We start from the raw sequence: 20,487 nt of genomic DNA, 5'->3' as shown, positions 1-20,487 counted from the left end.
CATTCCACTCCTTCCTCCCATTGGGTCCTTTCCTCGTGTTAAAAAAAAACCCCTTTTTTACAAAAAAAAAAAAAAAAAAAAAAAAGTCTTGAGAATTCTTTCTTAGCCATTTGTTCATGAACCCCACTTCAAATTTCATCACTCCTATCTGAATTAATTGATACTGGTAGCTGGTGTGTTAAGCTAAAAAGCTGTTAAAGTTGAGATCCATAAAAGATATCTTAAACATTTTCATTTGAAATTATAAATGTATATTCATTTGCTCATCTTTCGATGCAAATCTAAGCCTCTTCTATGAGAGTGATTTTAATGATTGAATGCCCATACCCATAATACATCAGTTTTTGTTTCATTAAAGTGGAACAAGCAAGTGACACTTGGGAAATTATACAAGCGTAGAATCCTCTGAGATTTTTATAATTTTACTTCAGTGTTTTACAGTTTTCTCACACATAATTTGATAGCAATTTAAAAAAAGTGGCATTTATAAGGTCTTTCCAAAGCATTCAACTAGTTTTCATAGAAACAACTTCTTGTCATAGTTACACCTTATCAGTTTACATAATACTTAAATTATGGAATAGTAACAACAGGCTTAAACAGATTTTGTAAGAGATACAAGAGATTCTTGATAAACACTGTCTTGTAGCAGCTGTCCTCAGGTATATTTAATAATGTCATTAGCTCCAAGAAGTCATACTTGGGCATCATTCATTGTTTACAGAGAGAATGACAAGTGTTGTTTAAAGTCTGGTGAGCTGTTTAAGTAAAGGGTGATTAAAAGATAGTCAATGGCTTCTTTTGTTTCCTTTAAAATATCTAGAACAGACATCAGCCCGTGATCTGGTAAAAATGCTGGAAGGAGAGAAGAGTTATAAAGGGTATATAAGGCAAACGGGAAACATCTTACAGAGATTATCATTTGCCATAAAAGTCTAAAGGGCTCTGGATTCAAAACTGAGAACTGAAAAATAAAAGTGCCCACATTCTTAGAACTATAACAGCATTTCCGAGGAGAATAAAAGTGAACTTACCTGAGACCTGACTATCTGTGATTCATCATTCATTTCCTTCTCTTCCATGTTCCCTCTTTGGGAAAGTATAACATTCTGAGAGGGCATAACTAAGAAAAAGAGCAAAGAAGCATCTGGTCAATACATGACATTAACACTGACACTAACTCTTAGAGTTTTTGCTTTGTGTTAGGATGGCAGACAGTTTAGAGAGAAGCCCTCTAAGACATAAGCTCAAAGGCTGGATAACTTAACCGTGACATTCTTGCTCTTCCAACATACTGAGGAATTCAGTGTAGAACTTTCTCTTATTGTGGCATATGGGAAGCTCAAGGAAGTTCAGTGATTTTCAGCCCTGGCTACACACTTGGGGGATGTTCTAAAAATGCAAATGCTAAGATTTGGATAAATCCAGTATTATACAAATTGGTCTACGATGACCCTGGGCAACAGCATTTTAAATTCTAAAGTCTCCAAGTGACTTCTAAGTAAGGAGATGCAAACCACTGATATGAGCTGATAGAGAAAACATATGTTGAGAGCCTGATCTTATTTTTAAGGGGATACATTCATCCCCAAACTCAAACTCCAGGGATCTTCTCTAGTTTACTCTCTTTAAGCTGATCTTTCTGGGCTTTCTTGATCTTGGGGTTGTGAGTTAGAGCCCCATGTTGGGTGAAGAGATTACTTAAAAAGAAAATCTTTAAAGATGATTTTTTCTAATACACAAAGGAGATTTCACTCTTCTCATTTTTCAAAATGTTCACCTTCCTGTTTGAGTACATGGATTCAGTCCTCCACCAGGATTACTACACCTCTTTGCAGTTCTTAAGTTATAATGCCACCAAAGCTTTGCTTTCTTCTAGAAGGACAGTCAGGAGATACACCAGTACTAACAGCTTCAGTGTCCTTGTCAGTCCCTGAAAGCTGATTTTCCAATGCCTTATGGAAAACAATCACTCATTCCCAGGTATTAAAGGTGCCTCATCTCTGATGAGAACCTCAGGAGCCAATGGCTATCCACAAGAATGACTTCTCAGGGCAGCCACTCTCAGAATCTTGCCTTGTTCATGCAAGGTTGACATGTGGGGGTTCCTCAAGGTGGCTATTACCTTTTCCCCCTAAAGGCATCAGTCCTTCATGAACAGACTTCACTATGATACTCAAATCTCCCTTCTGACAGGAATATTGTAAGATACTCTATCAGGTGTAGCACATGTAATGAGATGCACCAGTCTACAGAAGAAGTCCAGCAGTCTCAGTCACCCAGTGACCTAGAGAGTCTGTAAAGAAACATACTAAACTATCTGTTCATACTTCACAGTATGGTGTGGAATTTTTAAAAACAATCAAAGAGCATTTCTAGAATTTCTCAGATTCACACATTACAAAAAGCAGATATATACAGATCCATCAACCAAAAACAAACTTTAGCTTTAGTTCTTACCCATCCTCTTAGAATAGAAAACATGTGGTCCGTGCCTAGTGAAAGATTTTCAGAAGACTTTCACCAACATCAACAACAGAGCAAAATGTCTTGATCTGCTGATAAGCATGAAAGAAAACATTCTTTTTTCTGTTCACAACGTTTGGCCTGAAAAATTTCTCTCAAAAGCTAGTGATGGTATTAAAGAATGAAGTCATTCCTGAGAAGTAAGTTTTTTTAAGAAGAGAAAATCACAGTTCCAGTGGAATGGCCTTGTTAGATGAGGAAGCCAATCACTGCCCAAGATAGGGCATGAATTCAACATTTTACAACCAGTTGACTAAGAGGTACACCTTTCAGGAGTAATTTAAAAGCATTTTAAGAATCAGGTCCTAGGGCGCTTGGGTGGCTCAGTCGGTTAAGTGTCCAAATTCAGTTCAGGTCATGATGTCATGGTTTGTGGGTTCAAGCCCAGCATCGGGCTCTGTGCTGACAGCTCAGAACCAGGAGCCTGCTTCAGATTCTGTTTCCCCCTCTCTCTCCCCCTCCCCTGTTCTCTCTCTCTCTCTCAAAAATAAATAAACATTAAAAAAACCAACAACAGGTTCTATTTCACCAAGCAAAAGCTCTAAAAGTGTCCTATTCTCTGAAGAGCCAGACAGAATCTATGAGAATGCTTTGATGGTTTCAACCCAATCACCTCAAAACCACTTACAAAATAATAAATAATCACAATAATAAAAAACAGCATTTACCAAGTTAGGCAGAACAGGGTTTGTCCTTCATACGTGTGAACCCAAGGGGATAAAGAGCATGTCAAATATATATTGCTTGCAAACTTAGTTATTTGAGAATTTTCTTATGGCATCTGATGAGACTAAGTTTCCAGAGAACACACGTTGGAAGCACTGATTTAGTTCTCAGCTTTTTGGTTTAAAGGAGGATTCTGAAGCTGAAGATCATAGAACTAAGTGAAAAAGCTGGTTCTAGAACCTAGGTCTCCTGGTTCACAGCCCTAGGTTCCTTCTAGTATACTCTGAAGTTCTTCTTAGTACCTGTTCTCTCCTTTTTCATTTTTTAATCTGATCCCCTTCTCAAAATTTCCCTTTTAATTCCTGTATTGGAAACACACACACTAAAACCCCACAAACCAACCACTCTCCATCTCCAAACTGTGTGTAATTTTTTATACAATACACATGTAGTCCTTTTCAGAGAAGCCTGTGGTATCACCACAGGCTTTTTCAAATATGTAACCATGATGGCTTGGAAAGTAAGGAATTCCCATGACTGCCTAAGGAATACTAAAATTATAATCAATTCAGATGAAGAATGACTTCAGGCTTAATACCCTTTTTCCTCCAAGCTCTTCCAAAAATTTGAGTGAACTTCCTTGACCATGTATATATTAACGTATATATACATGTCCAGGTTCCACCCAAAAACTGTTGAGATGAAGTCCGGCATCTATACATTTTTTAAGTGCCTCACAAGTGATTTTGAAGCAAGCAGGAATTCAGAACCATTATCAGAGCCTCTAATTTTGTTAACTTCTTCAATGCCAGTGATTTTCACCATCATTCTACTTCTGTTACCCACTTCCGGTGCCATAGTAGTTCTGAAGTTTCTTCCCTTACAAAATGCTAGACTATGAATCGGGAAACCTTATGTTATAGACTGGATGGGGAAGAAAGTGAAGACAGGGGTGACTTGGGGTGCCTGGGTGGCTCAGTCGGTTGGGTGTCCAACATCGGCTCAGGTCATAATCTCGCTTGTGAGTTCAAGCCCCACGTCAGGCTGGGTGCTGACAGCTCAGAGCCTGGAGCCTGCTTCAGATTCTGTGTCTCCCTCTCTCTCTCTCTGTGCCCCTCCCCCGCTCATGCTCTGTCTCTCTCTCAAGAAGTAAACATTAAAAAAAAAAGACAGGAATGGCTTAGTATAGGGGAAAAATAGAAAAAAAGAGCAATGTTTATCAAAGTGTGGTCTGCAGATCACTTGAATCACACAGCATTTGCTGAAAAGCAGATTCACTGGTTCAATCCCAGACCTAATGAAATGGCATCTCTGGGGGAATATTCTTGACCCAGGGATTTGCCTTAAAAAATATTTCTTCTCTAGGATCAAACCATTCTCTCCAGCCTCCCTACAGGCCTGAATCTAGCATATATCTTCTCAGTCCTTGATCTGCAACTTCATCTTTCATTTTATTGACTCCTCCTGTCATAATTTAAAACCATTTAATATCTCTCCCAGCATTAAAAACTTTCACTGGCTATATGCCCTTTTGTAACTAATATCCATTCTTTTTTCAAGGCTACAACTCTTCAAAGGATTGTTAGTACTTGTCTCTGCTTCTTCACTACCCATTTATTTTTCAATTATCTATGATCTTTCTTCTGTTTTGCCATCAGCACACCGCTAAAATTGCTCTGGTTAGGAATGTCAACAACACTTTTGTTCATGCAATGGGGTTTATTACTTCCTGAGCTCTGATGGGTATCTGACATTACTAACAGCTGTGTTTTGCTTTATGTCCACAGTCTTTCTCAGCAGGCTATGCTCTAGTCCCTTTTCCTCTGCCTACCATTTACATTATGTTGTTCCTTAGGAGTTTTCAATATCTATCTTTGTTCCCTCCACAGGTGAAGTAAAGGAATCTTTAAAGGTATACAAATCTGATCATATCAGTCCCTTATTTGAAATTCTTCAGTGGCTCCCTACAGCTCTTAGGCTGGAATACAAAGCCATAAAAAACCCTGTGACCTGCTTCCTGATCTTTCAAGCCACTCCCCTGCTTGCTTCTGAGATTTCATCTACACAGCTCTGCTTTTAAGTCCTTAAATGTGTCCTGTGTGGTATCTCCCCTCCTCCACTCCAGATGATACTTACTCTTCCTTCAGGTCTCAGTTTAAATCAAGGAAGATTTTTAATATCACAGACATGTGAGGTCCCTCATTTACACCTTCCTTTTTTTTTGGTAGCACTTTTTATCATTGTAATTATTTGTAGTCATCATTTTTATTTATACCTCACCATTGTGTGATGTTAACCTCCGTGAAGACAGGAATCTTTTCTGTCTTATTTACTATTCCACTTTTAATACTTTCAGTATGTGGCTCATAGTAGGTACTCAGTATCTGCTAAATGAGTAAATGAAAGGGTTCTTCTGTTTCCTCTTCTATTTTTTATTTTTAACTTATTTTGAACCAATTTTAGACTTACGGTAAAGTTACAAGAATAATACACAATTCCCACATACAATTCACCCTACTTGTCCAAATGTTAATATTTTATATGCCTATGGTACAATGATCAAAACAAGGAATTTAAATTGGTACAATACTATTAATTCAAACTACTCAAAATTTACTAGTTTCTCTAGTAGTATTTTTTCTTTGATCCAGGATCCCACATGGAATTTAGTTGTTTTTTCCCTTTGTCTTCCCCAATCTGTAAGTTCCTCAGCCTTTCTGTCTTTCTTGAGCTTAATACTTTTGAAGAGTACTGATGAGTTATTTTGCAGTGTCCCTCAATTCGGGTTTGTCTGATGTTTTCTCATGGTTGGAATGAAGCTAAGTATTTTTGGCAAGAATAACACAGAAGTGATCTTTTATCTTTCTTAGTACATCGCATTAATGGGTTTATGATGTTGGTACACTTCATTAATGATAATGTTAACCTTTATCACTTGGTTAAGGTGGTGTTCACCTGGCTTCTCTACTGTAGAGCAACCATCTTTCCCTCTGTAGCTGATAAATATCTTGGGGAGATACTTGAAGATTATATAAATATCCTGATTCTTCTCAAACCCACTAACTTTAGCATCCATCAGTTTATCTTGTCTGCAACAGTTAGTAATATAGTGTTGGTCTAATGGTGATTTCCCTATTTCTCTCTTTCCCATTAACTTATTTATGTATATATTTTTAATGTTTATTTCTGAGAGAGGGAGAGGGAGCTGGGGAGGGGCAGGGAGACAGGATCTGAAGCAGGCTCTGCACTGTCAGCCAGCGCCTGACGCAGGGCTTAAACCCATGAACTGTCAGATCATGACCTGAGCCAAAGTCTGACGCTTAAGCAACCGAGCCACCCAGGTATACCTCCCACTAATTTATTAACTGGAATTTTTCTGCAAGGAAAAGCTGCTCCATATCTCTTATCATTTATTTACTAATTTATTTATGTCACTATGAACTCATGAATATTTTGTAAGCACCAATATTATCATTATTTTATTGCACAAATAGTTTTGGCTTTGGCCAGTAGGAGGCTCCTATGTTATTCTGACCAGCCTCTATCCTATTTTGAGCACTTCTTGGCACTGTAAGATGTTTCAAGTTCTTGTATTATCCCTGCCCAGCCCTAGAAATCAACTTCTCCAAGGAGCCCTAGTTCCTTTTATTGGAGAAGTGCTTAGAAACAAAGATCTGGGCGCTGGATCTGCACAAAGATCAGCTGTGCTCGCTGCTACTGGGGTATCATTGCTTCTAGGCCCTCTAGGAGAGATAGGACGCACGGACACACAGACACACACACACACACACACACACACACACACACACACACACACTGTATTCATCTATGTATTAAATGCCACAAGTTCATTATGACACCTCTGATTCCAATCCAATACCTCAGGGCTCATTTTTAATCTTCCTCTTTTCCTCACTTCTTTCTTCAACAAAGAAGTTACCAGTGAGGAAAGGAGGAAGATTGTTGGCTCTTAGTATTCACAATAGATTTACTTATTTGTTCAGTTTTGGTATATACACAAAGTAGTTTCAGAATTGACTCATACCCCTGTGACAAACACAGTTATTAACTGGAAATTACAGCATCTGTGTAGAGTTCTCTTTGTCTTTAGTTATACAGTATCTAGTCAAGATAGTGTTTTCTAAAGTAATTTAACTTTTTTCTTTGCCACTTCCTTCAGTGTGGTTATGTCATTCACTTGTAATACAGTTAGGTCCATTTGTTAGTACTTGTGTTTATTCTCTTCTATTTGTTCTCAGGTGGCTTCCTTCAGCTTTACCCACTGCCATGATTTCACTGATCATCTTTTTTGAGCTACATAACCACATATCTACCCAACCACCTTACTGGACATCCCCAGGCATGTGTCCCCCAGATCTCTCAAACCTAACATGTCCCAAACTCATTCTCTCTTAAGCCTCTTGCCATATATTTGCAATGAAGTATGCATGAACACCAACCCTATCATCAAACTGATTGGGTTTGATTCCTAGCTCCACAACTTACGAGCTGTGTGAGTTTGGTTGTATAAGTTACTCAACCTTTCAATGTTTCAATTTCCTCATTTGTAAAACTAGTTATAATAGTACCTACTTCATGGGTTTGTTGCGGATTAAGTAAGTGAATATTTTGAAAATATTTAAAACAAAATGCCACATAGTAGACATATTTATATGTTACATACTGTTCTTTTTTTGTTTTGTTTTTTTTTTTAGTATTTATTTATTTATTTATTTAAAAATGAAATGTATTGTCAAATTGGTTTCCATACAACACCCAGTGCTCATCCCAACAGGTGCCCTCCTCAATGCCCATCACCCAACCTCCTCTCCCTCCCACCCCCTATCAACCCTCAGTTTATTCTCAGATTTTAAGAGTCTCTTATGGTTTGGTTCTCTCCCTCTCTAACTTTTTTTTTTCCTTCCCCTCCCCCACGGTCTTCTGTTAAATTTCTCAGGATCCACATAAGAGTGAACACATGTTATCTTTCTCTGTATGATTTATTTCACTTAACATAACACTCTCCAGTTCCATCCATGTTGCTACAAAAGGCCATATTTCATTCTTTCTCATTGCCAAGTAGTATTCCATTGTGTATATAAACCACAACTTCTTTATCCATTCATCAGTTTGTTACATACTGTTCTTATTCTTCTGTTAAATTCCCTATCTCAATGAATAGCACCACCAAGCCTGAAACCTGAATGCCATTCCTGACCTCTCTTTCTTTCTTTCCCTTAGTCTCTCTCTTCAATTAAAGTCAAATTCTGGTAAATTTATCCCCTTAAATATGTAGTGAATGTCTCATCTTCTCTTCCACTACCTTGATTCAGGCCACTATCATCTCTCACTTTGACTACTTCTGCATCCATCAAACTGGTCCTTAACTTTAGTCCAGTATTTTCTTCATGCTGGAGCCAGAGTGATTTCTCTCTCCACACCTTTTCTCTATCTTGGAAACACCTTAATTTTATTTTCTGACAAATATTAAAACAAAAATTTTTGTAAACATAGAAAAGCAGAAAGAAAATCACTTATAATATCATTACCCAGAGATAACCAGTTTTTTGGGGATACATACTTCCCAGCTTTTTCTATACTAATTCTCACACATATTATAATATGGCATATGTCATTATCATATGTCTGATTTTCTTTTCTGAAATCTGGGTTTTAATTGACAGTATTGTGTATATCACTTCAGGACAGAAAACAAAAATCTAAATATTCAAAAAACTAGGGTCATACAGTCTCTTCAACAAACGGTGCTGGGAAAATTGGACAGCTATGTGCAAAAGAATGAAACTGGACCACCTTCTTATACCATATGCAAATATAAATTCAAAATGGATTAAAAACCTAAATGTAAAACATGAAACTATAAAAATTCCAGAAGAGGGCACAGGCACTCGGACATCAGCTGTAGCAAAAGTTTTCTAGATAAGTCTTCCAAGGTAAGGGAAATAAAAGCAAAAATAAGCTATTGGGACTACATCAAAATAAAAAGCTTCTGCACATTGAAGGAAACATCAACAAAACTAAAAGGTAACCTACTGAATGGGAGAAAATGTTTACAAATGATCTATCTGATGAAGCGTTAGTATCCAAAATATATAAAGAACTTATACAAACAACTCAATACCAAAAAAAACCCAAAACAAACAAACAAACAAAAAAACCTCCCAAATAATCCAATTAAGGATGGGCAGAAGAAATGAACAGAAATTTCTCCCAAGAAGACATCCAGATGGCCAACAGATGCATGAAAAGATATTCAACATCACTCATCAAGGAAATGCAAATCAAAACTAGAATGAGGTGTCACTTCACACCTGACAGAATGGCTAAAATAAAAAGCACATGAAACAATAAGTGTTGGCTAGGATGCAGATAAAGGGGAAACTTCTTGCACTGTTGGGAATGCAAACTGGTGCAGCCACTGTGGAAGACATTATGGAGGTTTCTGAAAAAGTTAAAATTAGAACTGCCCTATGATCCAATGGCACTACTGGGTATTTACCCCCAAACACAAAAAAACACTAATTCAAGGGGATACATGCACCCCTGTGTTTACTGCCACACTGTTTACAGCAGCCTGTGTCTACAGATAGATCGATAAAGATGTGGCATATGTATGCAATGGAATATTAATCAGCCATCAAAAAAGAATGAAATTTTGCCATTTGTGACAGCATGGATGGAGCTAGACAGTATTATGCTAAGCAAAATAAGTCAAGTCAGAAAAAGATATATTCCATATGACTTCACTCACAGGTGGTATTTAAGAAACAAAACAAACAAGCAAAAGAAAAAAAAAAAAAAAGAAAGACAAACCAAGAAACAGATTCTTAACTATAAAGAACAAACTAAACTGATGGTTACCAGAGATGAGGTGAGTGGGGAGGGATGGTGAAATGGGTGATGGAGATTAAAGAGTAGGTTTATTATGATGAGCACTGAATAGTATATAGAATTGTCAAATCACTTATTGTACACCTGAAGCTAATATAACACTGTATGTTAAGTTTACTGGAATTAAATAAATAATAAAATAAAAGACAAATAAAATAAAAAAGGAAAAAAATTTAAAAAAAATAGTGTCATGGTATATTCAATTGCTTGCAATACCCAAAACTTGTTTAATAAGTTAATTATTAATAGGCATTTAGGGAGCTTTATTTCTCTTTTCCTGTTTAGACTACAGCAAACATTATACAGTCTTGGCATAATTTTGTGTGATTATTTCTTTAGGATAGATTCCTAGAAGTGGAACTGCTGGATCAAAAGGAAGACAAAATACTATTAAGGAAGGTTGTACCATTTTACATATTAATCAACAATATATGAGAGTGACCATTAGCCAAGAATGATCAGCATTATTCTTTTAAAATATAATACATAGTATATAATTACTGCTTTAGAATGTAATTCTTAGATAACATGGGAGGCAGACTTTACATTTTTAGTTTTCATGTTTCTTCTTTCATAAATTACACTTTTGTGTAATTTGTCCACTTTTCTACCATTTCGCCTTTTCCACTAATTTGTAAGAATTCTTTATTACAAAGTGCAGAGTGCAGGAAAGGATGAACTAAGCAGGTCTGGGTGGTCCAAACTGTACATTTTAAGGCAAGGTTTGATCGTGGCCTGGTTCCTGAAAGATAATCTATAGCCTTGCAACACCCTGCCTTTTAAGAGTGTCTCTGTTTACCTGAGGCCTTGGGACAGGTCAGAAAGTTTATGCCAAAAGAGGATTTATAGTGGGATCCTTGGGCCATGTGGTATCAGCTTGCCTTCTGGAGAGACTGGAGACTGAAGGTCAGCAGCACAGGTGGTCAGCTATGCCTACATGAACAACTTCCGATAAATACTCTGGATGCCAAGGTTTGGAGGAGATTTCCTGGTTGGCAATACTGCATACATGTTATTACATGTCACTTCTGGGAGGATGTAAATGCTAGCTGCGTGACTGTTATTGACAGAAGACAACTGGAAGCTTGTACCTGGTCTCTTCTGGACTCGCATTTTTTGTTGCTGATTTTAATGTGTATCTTTTCACTGTAATACTTATGCTACTGTACGTATAACAGTTTTGTTGAGTTCTGTGAGTCATTTTAGCAAATCATTGAACCTAAGGGTAGTCTTGGGGATCCCTGAACACAAACAGTAAACAGCAACTCCCTTGGTATAACATAAATAACAAATGTAGTCTTCTTATTATCATTTGTCTTTTATTCTTTGCTGCTTTAAAAAAAAGTTAATTTAAAAATTTTCTGCATCATAAAACACTTTCCCCCCTGTGTAGATCTTAAGTTCATGTGAGGCTTTTGTTTTGTTTTTTCCTTACACAAGAAATAGCTTCTCGGTCTTTTGGCTAAGATCAAGTGTTTTTTCCTTACACATGTAATATATGTTCCAATTTTTTTTTACACATTCTACATGAAACCATAAGTATTCAAAACATGGGAATATACTGAGTAAGATGTGAGTGACTTTCAATCCCTCTTCTCTATTTGATTTCCCTCTCTGAAAATAAATCATTGCCAGTCATTTGGTGTACATCCTTTTCTGTGCATTTATGAACATATATAACCACATCCATACTTAATATGATGCACACTATATTACGTGCCATTGTTCTCTAGCATCCTTTATTCACTAAATGTCTTTATTCACTAAATTGTTCCTTGTTTGTTAACTTCAAAATAAACTACCTTATTCTATTTTATGGCAGCACAGTATTCCATTGTATGGATCTATCATAATATATTTAAGCATATCCCTAGTGAACATTTAAGCGTACTTATTTCTCACAATTACAAATAATATTGAAATAAACATCTTTTTACACACTTTTTTACACATTTTGTACCTGTGCAACTATTTCTGCAGGACTGATTCCAGAATGAAATTTCTGAGCCAGGGTGAGCTCATTTAACATTTTGGTAGGTACTGTCACACTGCCATTCAAAGTGTCTTCCTCAATTTTACAACTGGGTCCTTCTCCTGGGCATTTCCCTCACACCTTTTATCATCAATATTTTTATATTTTTCCATTCTATTTTGTGAAAAATATCCTTGTCTTCATTTGCATTCTCGGGTTACTTATGAGGTTAAGCATTAGAAATTTTTGTTTTGTTTTGTTTTTTGGTTACCTGTGTTCTATAAATTGCCTGTGCATACCCTTTGACCATTTTCCCTTTTTCCTTCTGTTGTTTCGTTCTTTCTTTCTTTCTTTCTTTCTTTTTGCTATTTACAGAGATTCTTTACATATTATGGACATTAATCCTTTGTCTCTTACACATGTTGCACATTTTTTCATGTCTCTTGTTTTTAGCCCTTTGTTCTTTCTGAATACAGAAATTTAAATTTTTGACATAATCAAATGAATGAATTTTTCCCAGAGGGTTTTGTGTCATGTTTCAACAGTTTGGTATGGCTATAGCACGATGTGCAAGAGTGGATGGCAAAATATTATGCAATATTAAGATCATAAAGGGCTTTGAAGGCACTTCTAAGAAACTAGATTATCCTGATGGCAACAAGTAAACGTAAACATTTTCAACAACACAGTGACTTTCAACAAACATTCCCTAGTTTAATAACTATCTGTTGAGCACCACTAAGTGCCACGATCAATTCTTTCTCTTAGAGAATTATAATTTTTGAACCTTTACATTTTTCACAATTGCAAATACGTCAAAAGAAATAGATCATTACTGTCAGAGGACATAATTAGGGGGCGTTTGCTCTGCCACATATTAAAACATACTTAACATTAAAACACAGTGCAAAAACTGTCAGAGCAGTGCAAGAAACTGTCTGGAAACACTTCCGAGTATATACACGCCTGCAGAATGTAATAGAAGTGTCATTTCAATTCAGTGGGAAAATGATTCAATAGATAATGGCAGGACAACTGGGAAAAAGGCTCATTTCTATCCAACACCTGACAACAAATTAATATCCAACATAATATAAGTACAAATGTAAACAATACATTTTTAAAATCCTTTAAAAACATTAGAAAAAAGTAAAGGTTAAGGTTTTAATAATCTTGAGATGGGGAAAAACTTTCCAAAAAATGACACCCACCCATGCCCACACCAAATAACAACTGCAGAAGATACCAGAGGAAAATATGTTTGTACTCTTGGGATGGGGCGGCCTTTCTATCAAAGAAGGGGCGCGGGTCTCCGAGGAGGAGGACGGCGCTGCAGAAGTACTCCGAGTTGAACGCGGACTGCGACCGCTACCCGGGCACCCTTGGGCCGCCGCCCGCCCTTCCCCCTCGCCCGCCTCCGGGCCCGCGGCACGCCGCACTCACCAGCCTCCACAGACAAAGGGCGTTCGGGGCGGCTCCGCCCCCTGACGCCACCGCCGCCGGGCCCGACCTAGGCGGGACAGGGTGATGAGGGCCTTACGGCCTGAGCCAATGACGCCCAGCGGCTGGGTCCCTGGAGCTGGACCAGCCGCCGGCTCCAGGCCCGCTTTAACGGAAACCTTCCCGCGATGGCGACCGCGTCGCGCTGGCTGAAGCTCCCCGATACGCATGCGCCAGCGGCGCCCCAGGCAGAGCGCTTCCCACATGCTGGACTCGGAACTCCCACCCGCTGCCCCGGTCGGCTTTCTCCCGGGCAGCGCTCACCCAGGAGGCTCGGACCTCCGCCCCAGGCCTCGCAAAATTTCGCTTACCGGGGGTGGAAGTTGGGGTAGGGGTGGGAGTGAAGGTGGGGGGAAGAAAAGGGAAGGCCGAGGACCCTCCCATAGTCCCTGCCAATGGGAAACATCGTACTGCCCCGTTCCCCCGCGCTGTAGCTGCTGAGTCCCAAGGCGACGAGGGAAGCCCTCCTACTCCTCAGTCCCGGCATACCCCTCCCACCCTCCTTTTGTACTGAGAGACTCAAAATATAATTAATGATTGAATTCAATTTTCTGTTTTGTAATACAGGTCTACTGAGGAGAAGAATGAAATTCTTTTAACAGGGATAACTTAATTGGGATTCAAAATGTTCTCCATCATCAAAATTGATTGCCATGGTTGATCTCTTAATGCCATTCTATATTTAACATATTTCATCTTTGAAAACTTTTCAAGTAGATAGGTACTGTCAAATACTAACATTCACAAGGTTATGATTTAAACGGAGCATGTTCATTGCTTGGAAGGTATTTATGGAATCCCATAATTTTCCTCTTTTTATATTTGCTTTTTAGCATGCTAAAAAAGGCAGATTAACCACTTCTGAATGAAGGTTAGGTGGCAGGCCTTCTCGACTGCACAGTTAAATGGATTGTAAAATACAGAAACGTCCTTTGCACTTGCATGGAGGATTTTTAAAATTAAATTTTAATTCCAGTCTAGTTAATATACCATGCTATATTAGTTTCAGGTGTACAATATAGTGATTCAATAGTTCTATATATTACTCAGTGCTCATCAAGATAACTGCATTTTTGTCCCCTTCACCTATTTTACTCATCCCACACCCACCTCCTTTCTGGTAACTATCAGTTCTGTATAATTAAGAGTCTGTTTCTTGGTTAGTCATTTTTTTTCTCCCTGTGCTGTTTGTTTTGTTTCTTAAATATCACATATGAGTGAAACCATATGGCATTTGTCTTTCTTCGAATTGACGTATTTTTCTCACTAGCTCCATCCATGTTGTTGTAAATGACAAGATTTCGTTGTTATATCTCAGTAATAGTCCATTGTACATATATACAAGTATATATATACTTTGGCTGTTTCCATAACTTGGTTACTGTAGATAATGCTGCTGTAAACATAGGGGTGCAGGTCTCCATTTGAATTAGTGTTTTTGTATTATTTGGGTCAATACTGCAATTGCTAAATCATAGGGTAGTTCTATTTTTTTCTCTTTATTTTTATTTTTATTCATTTATTTATTTTATATTAAATATAATTAATTGTAAGATCGGTTTCCATACAACACCCAGTGCTCATCCCAACAGGTGCCCTCCTCAATGCCCATCACCCACTTTCCCCTCCCCTCCACCCATCATCAACCCTCAGTTTGTTCTCCGTATTTAAGAGTCTCTTATGGTTTGCCTCCTTCCCTCTTTGTAACTTTTTCCCCCCTTCCCCTCCCCCCTGGTCTTCTGTTGAGTTTCTCAGGATCCACATAAGAGTGAAAACTTATGGTATCTGTCTTTCTCTGTATGACTTAATTCACTTAGCATAACACTCTCCAGTTCCATTCACGTTGCCACAAGTGGCCAGATTTCATTCTTTCTCATTGCCACGTAGTATTCCATTGAATATATAAACCACATCTTCTTTATCTGTTCATCAGGTGATGGACATTTAGGCTCTTTCCATAATTTGGCTATTGTTGAAAGTGCTGCTATAAACATTGGGGTACAGGTGACCCTATGCATCAGTACTCCTGTATCCCTTGGGTAAATTCCTAGCAGTGCTATTGCTGGGTCATAGGGTAGATCTATTTTTAATTTTTTGAGGAACCTCCACTCTGTTTTCCAGAGTGGCTGCACCAGTTTGCATTCCCACCAACAGTGTGAGAGGGTCCCCATTTTTCCACATCCTTGCCAGCATCTATAGTCTCCTGATTTGTTCATTTTAGTCACCCTGACTGGTGTGAGGTGGTATCTGAGTGTGGTTTTGATTTGTATTTCCCTGATGAGGAGTGACATTGAGCATCTTTTCACGTGTGTGTTGGCCATCTGGATGTCTTCTTTAGAAAAGTGTCTATTCATGTTTTCTGCCCATTTCTTCACTGGATTATTTGTTTTTTGGGTGTGGAATTTGGTGAGTTCTTTATAGATTTTGGATGCTAGCCCTTTGTCCGATAGGTCATTTGCAAATATCTTTCCCCGTTCCATTGGTTGCCGTTTAGTTTTGTTGATTGTTTCCTTTGCAGTGCAGAAGCTTTTTATCTTGATGAGGTCCCAATAGTTCATTTTTGCTTTTAATTCCCTTGCCTTTGGAGATGTGTCAAGTAAGAAATTGCTGTGGCTGAGGTCAAAGAGGTTTTTTCCTGCTTTCTCCTCTAGGGTTCTGATGGTTTCCTGTCTCACATTCAGGTCCTTCATCCATTTTGAGTTTATTTTTGTGAATGGTGTGAGAAAGTGGTCTAGTTTCATTCTTCTGCACATTGCTGTCCAGTTCTCCCAGCACCATTTGCTAAAGAGACTGATTTTTTCCCACTAGATACCCTTTCCTGCCTTGTCAAAGATTAATTGGCCATACATTTGTGGGTCCACTTCTGGAGTCTCTATTCTATTCCATTAGTCTATGTGTCTGTTTTTGTGCCAATACCATACTGTCTTGATGATTACAGCTTTGTAGTAAAAGCTAAAGTCTGGGATTGTGATGCCTCCACTTTGGTCTTCTTCTCCAATATTACTTTGGCTATTCGGGGTCTTTTGTGGTTCCATACAAATTTTACGATTGCTTATTCTAGTTTCGAGAAGAATGCTGATGCAATTTTGATTGGGATTGCATTGAATGTGTAGATAGCTTTGGGTAGTATTGACATTTTAACAATATTTATTCTTCCAATCCAAGAGCACAGAATGTTTTTCCATTTTTTTTGTATCTTCTTCAATTTCCTTTATAAACTTTCTATAGTTTTCAGCATACAGATCTTTTACATCTTTGGTTAGATTTATTCCTAGGTATTTTATGACTCTTGGTGCAATTGTGAATGGGATCAGTTTCTTTATTTCTATTTCTGTTGCTTCATTATTGGTGTATAAAAATGCAACCGATTTCTGTACATTGATTTTGTGCCCTGCAATTTTGGTGAATTCATGTATCAGTTCTAGCAGACTTTTGGTGGAGTCTTTGGGTTTTCCATGTAGAGTATCATGTCATCTGTGAATAGTGAAAGTTTGACAACATCTTTGCCAATTTTGATGTCTTTGATTTCCTTTTGTTGTCTGATTGCTGATGCTAGGACTTCCAATATTATGTTAAACAAGAGTGGTCAGAGTGGACATCCCTGTCGTGTTTCTGATCTCAGGGGGAATGCTCTCAGTTTTTCTCCATTGAGGATGATATTAGCTGTGGGCTTTCATAAATGGCTTTTTATGATGTTTAAGTATGTTCCTTCTATCCCAACTTTCTCGAGGGTTTTTATTAAGAAAGGATGCTATATTTTGTCAAATGCTTTTTCTGCATTGATAGACAGGATCATATAGTTCTTATCTTTTCTTTTAATAATGTGATGTGTCACATTGATTGATTTGCGAATATTGAACCAGCCCTGCAGCCCAGGAGTGAATCCCACTTGATCATGGTGAATAATTCTTTTCATATGCTGTTGAGTTCTATTTGCTGGTATCTTGTTGAGAATTTTTGCATCCATATTCATCAGGGATATTGGCCTGTAGTTCTCTTTTTTTTCTGGGTCTCTGGTTTGGGAAGGAAAGTAATGCTGGCTTCATAGAATAAGTCTGGAAGTTTTCCTTCCCTTTCTATTTTTTGGAACAGCTTGAGAAGGATAGGTATTATCTGTGCTTTAAATGTCTGGTAGAATTCCCCAGAAAAGCCGTATGGTCCAGGGCTCATATTTGTTGGGAGATTTTTGATAACTGATTCAATTTCTTTACTAGTTATGGGTCTGTTCAAATTTTCTATTTCTTCCCGTTTGAGTTTTGGTAGTGTGTGGGAGTTTAGAATTCGTCCATTTCTTCCAGGTTGTCTTTTTGTTGGCATACAATTTTTCATAGTATTCCCTGATAATTGCTTGTAATTCTGAGGGATTGGTTGTAATAATTACATTTTCATTCGTGATTTTATCTACTTGGGTCCTCTCTCTTTTCTTTTTGAGAAGCCTGGCTAGGGGTTTATCAGTTTTGTTTATTTTTTCAAAAAACCAACTCGTGGTTTCATTGATCTGTTCTACTGGTTTTTTTAGATTCTATATTGTTTATTTCTGCTCTGATCTTTATTATGTCTCTTCTGCTGGGTTTGGGTGTCTTTGCTGTTCTGCTTCTAGTTCCTTTAGGTGTGCTGTTAGATTTTTGTATTGGGGATTTTTCTTGTTTCTTGAGATAGGCCTGGATTGCAATGTATTTTCCTCTCAGGACTGCCTCTGCTGCATCCCAAAGCTTTTGGATTGTTGTATTTTCATTTTCATTTGTTTCCATATATTTTAAATTTCTTCTCTAATTGCCTGGTTGACCCACTCATTCTTTAGTAGGGTGTTCTTTAACCTCCATGCTTTTGGAGGTTTTCCAGACTTTTTCCTGTGGTTGATATCAAGTTTCATAGCATTGTGGTCTGAAAGTGTGCATGGTATGATCTCAATTCTTATACTTATGAAGGGCTGTTTTGTGACCCAGTATGTGATCTATCTTGGAGAATGTTCCATGTGCACTCGAGAAGAAAGTATATTGGGTTGCTTTGGGATGCAGAGTTCTAAATATATCTGTCAAGTCCATCTGATCCAATGTATCATTCAGGATCCTTGTTTCCTTACTAATCCTGTGTCTAAATGATCTATCCATTGTTGTAAGTGGAGTATTAAAGTCACTGCAATTACCACATTCTTATCAATAAGGTTGCTTATGTTTGTGAGGAATTGTTTTATATATTTGTGGGCTCCCGTATTTGGCATATAGACATTTATAATTGTTAGCTCTTCCTTATGGATAGACCCTGTAATTATTATATATTTCCCTCCTTCATCTCTTGTTGCAGCCTTTAATTTAAAGTCTAGTTTGTCTGATATAAGTATGGCCACTCCAGATTTCTTTTGACTTCCAGTAGCATGATGGATAGTTCTCCATCCCCTCACTTTCAATCTGAAGGTGTCCTCAGGTCTAAAATGAGTCTCTTGTAGACAGCAAATAGATGGGTCTTGTGTTTTTTTTTTATCCATTCTGATACCCTATGTATTTTGATTGGAGTATTTAGTCCATTTACATTCTGTGTTATTATAGAAAGATATGGGTTTAGAGTCATTGTGATGTCTGTAGGTTTCATGCTTGTAGTGGTGTCTCTGGTACTTTGTGGTCCTTGCAACATTGCACTCACAGAGTCCCCCTTAGGACCTCTTGTAGGGCTGGTTAGTGGTGATGAATTCCTTCAGTGTTTGTTTGGGAAAATGTTTATCTCTCCTTGTATTCTGAATGACAGGCTTCCCCTATAAAGGATTTTTGGCTGCATATTTTTTCTTCATCACATTGAAGATTTCCTGCCATTCCTTTCTGGCCTGCAAGTTTCAGTAGATAGGTCTGCCACTAGTGTTATGGGTTTGCCCTTGTAAGTTAGAGCGTGTTTATCCCTAGCTGCTTTCAGAATTTTCTCTTTATCCTTGTATTTTGCCAGTTTCACTATGGTATGTCATGCAGAAGATCTATTCAAGTTACATCTGAAGGGAGTTCTCTGTGCCTCTTGGATTTCAATGCCTTTTTCCTTCCCCAGATCAGGGAAGTTCTCAACTATGATTTGTTCAGGTACACCTTCGGCCCCTTTCTCCCACTCTTCCTCTTCTGGAATTCCTATTATACGGATATTTTTCCATTTGATTGCATCACTTAGTTCTCTAATTCTCTGGATTTTTTATCTCTCTTTTTCTCAGCTTCCTCTTTTTTCATAATTTTATCTTCTAATTCACCTATTCTCTCCTCTGCCTCTTCAATACGTGCTATGGCCGCCTCCATTTTATTTTGCACCTCATTTATAGCATTTTTAGCTCCTCCTGACTATTTCTTAGTCCCTTGATCTCTATAGCAATAGATTCTCTGCTGTCCTCTATACTTTTTCAAGCCCAGCTATTAATTTTATGACTATTATTCTAAATTCTTGTTCCATTATATTGCTTAAATCGTTTTTGATCAATTCATTAGCTGTCGCTACTTCCTGGTATGTCGTTTGAGGAGAGTGCTTCCATTTCATCATTTTGGGTAGTCCCTGGGGTGATGCCGAACTGCAGGGCACTTCCCCTGTGCTGTCTGGAGTGATTTATGTTGGTGGGCGGGGCCACATTCAGTCCCAATATCTGCCCCCAGCCCACTGCTGGGACCACAGTGTAGCTAAAAGGTTTATAAGTTCGGTTATTTTTAAAGAACCAGCTCCTGGTTTCATCAATCTGTTTTTCTTTGAAAATAAATTTATATCATCTATTTCTACTCTATCCTTCTTTCTACTGTTTTTAGGTTTTCCTTGTTCTTTTTCTAGCTCCCTCAGGTGTAAAGTTAGGCTGTTCATTTGAAATTTTTCATGCTTCCTGAGGTAGGCCTGTATTACTATAAATTTTCCTTCGAGAAAATTTTGCTGCCACTCAAAGATTTTGCACCATTGTA

At 37.9% G+C, this 20,487-nt stretch overlaps 1 protein-coding gene across 3 annotated transcripts in view; it reads right to left on the bottom strand.

The window, feature by feature from the left end:
- The window catches only part of ZNF713 (zinc finger protein 713), a 71,734-nt gene extending 58,013 nt beyond the window's left edge, over positions 1 to 13,721 (bottom strand). For 2 of the 3 annotated variants that reach the window (XM_049638733.1, XM_049638731.1), the window contains exons 1-2: positions 13,520 to 13,721; positions 1,035 to 1,123 (exon numbers count right to left, since the gene is read on the bottom strand). In XM_049638733.1, the coding sequence (XP_049494690.1) occupies positions 1,035 to 1,121 (87 nt within the window). In that variant the 5' untranslated portion in view covers positions 1,122 to 1,123; positions 13,520 to 13,721. Of the gene's footprint in view, positions 1 to 1,034; positions 1,124 to 3,194; positions 3,459 to 13,519 lie in introns of those variants that run through there. The other variant, XM_049638732.1, reaches the window with a different exon arrangement.
- Between the last annotated feature and the right edge of the window lie 6,766 nt (positions 13,722 to 20,487).

Source organism: Panthera uncia, chromosome E3 (assembly GCF_023721935.1).
Source record: "Panthera uncia isolate 11264 chromosome E3, Puncia_PCG_1.0, whole genome shotgun sequence".
NCBI classification, from domain to species: domain Eukaryota; kingdom Metazoa; phylum Chordata; class Mammalia; order Carnivora; family Felidae; genus Panthera; species Panthera uncia.
The sequence above is the reverse complement of the archived record's forward strand: the minus strand, read 5'-3'. Positions and strand labels throughout refer to the sequence as shown.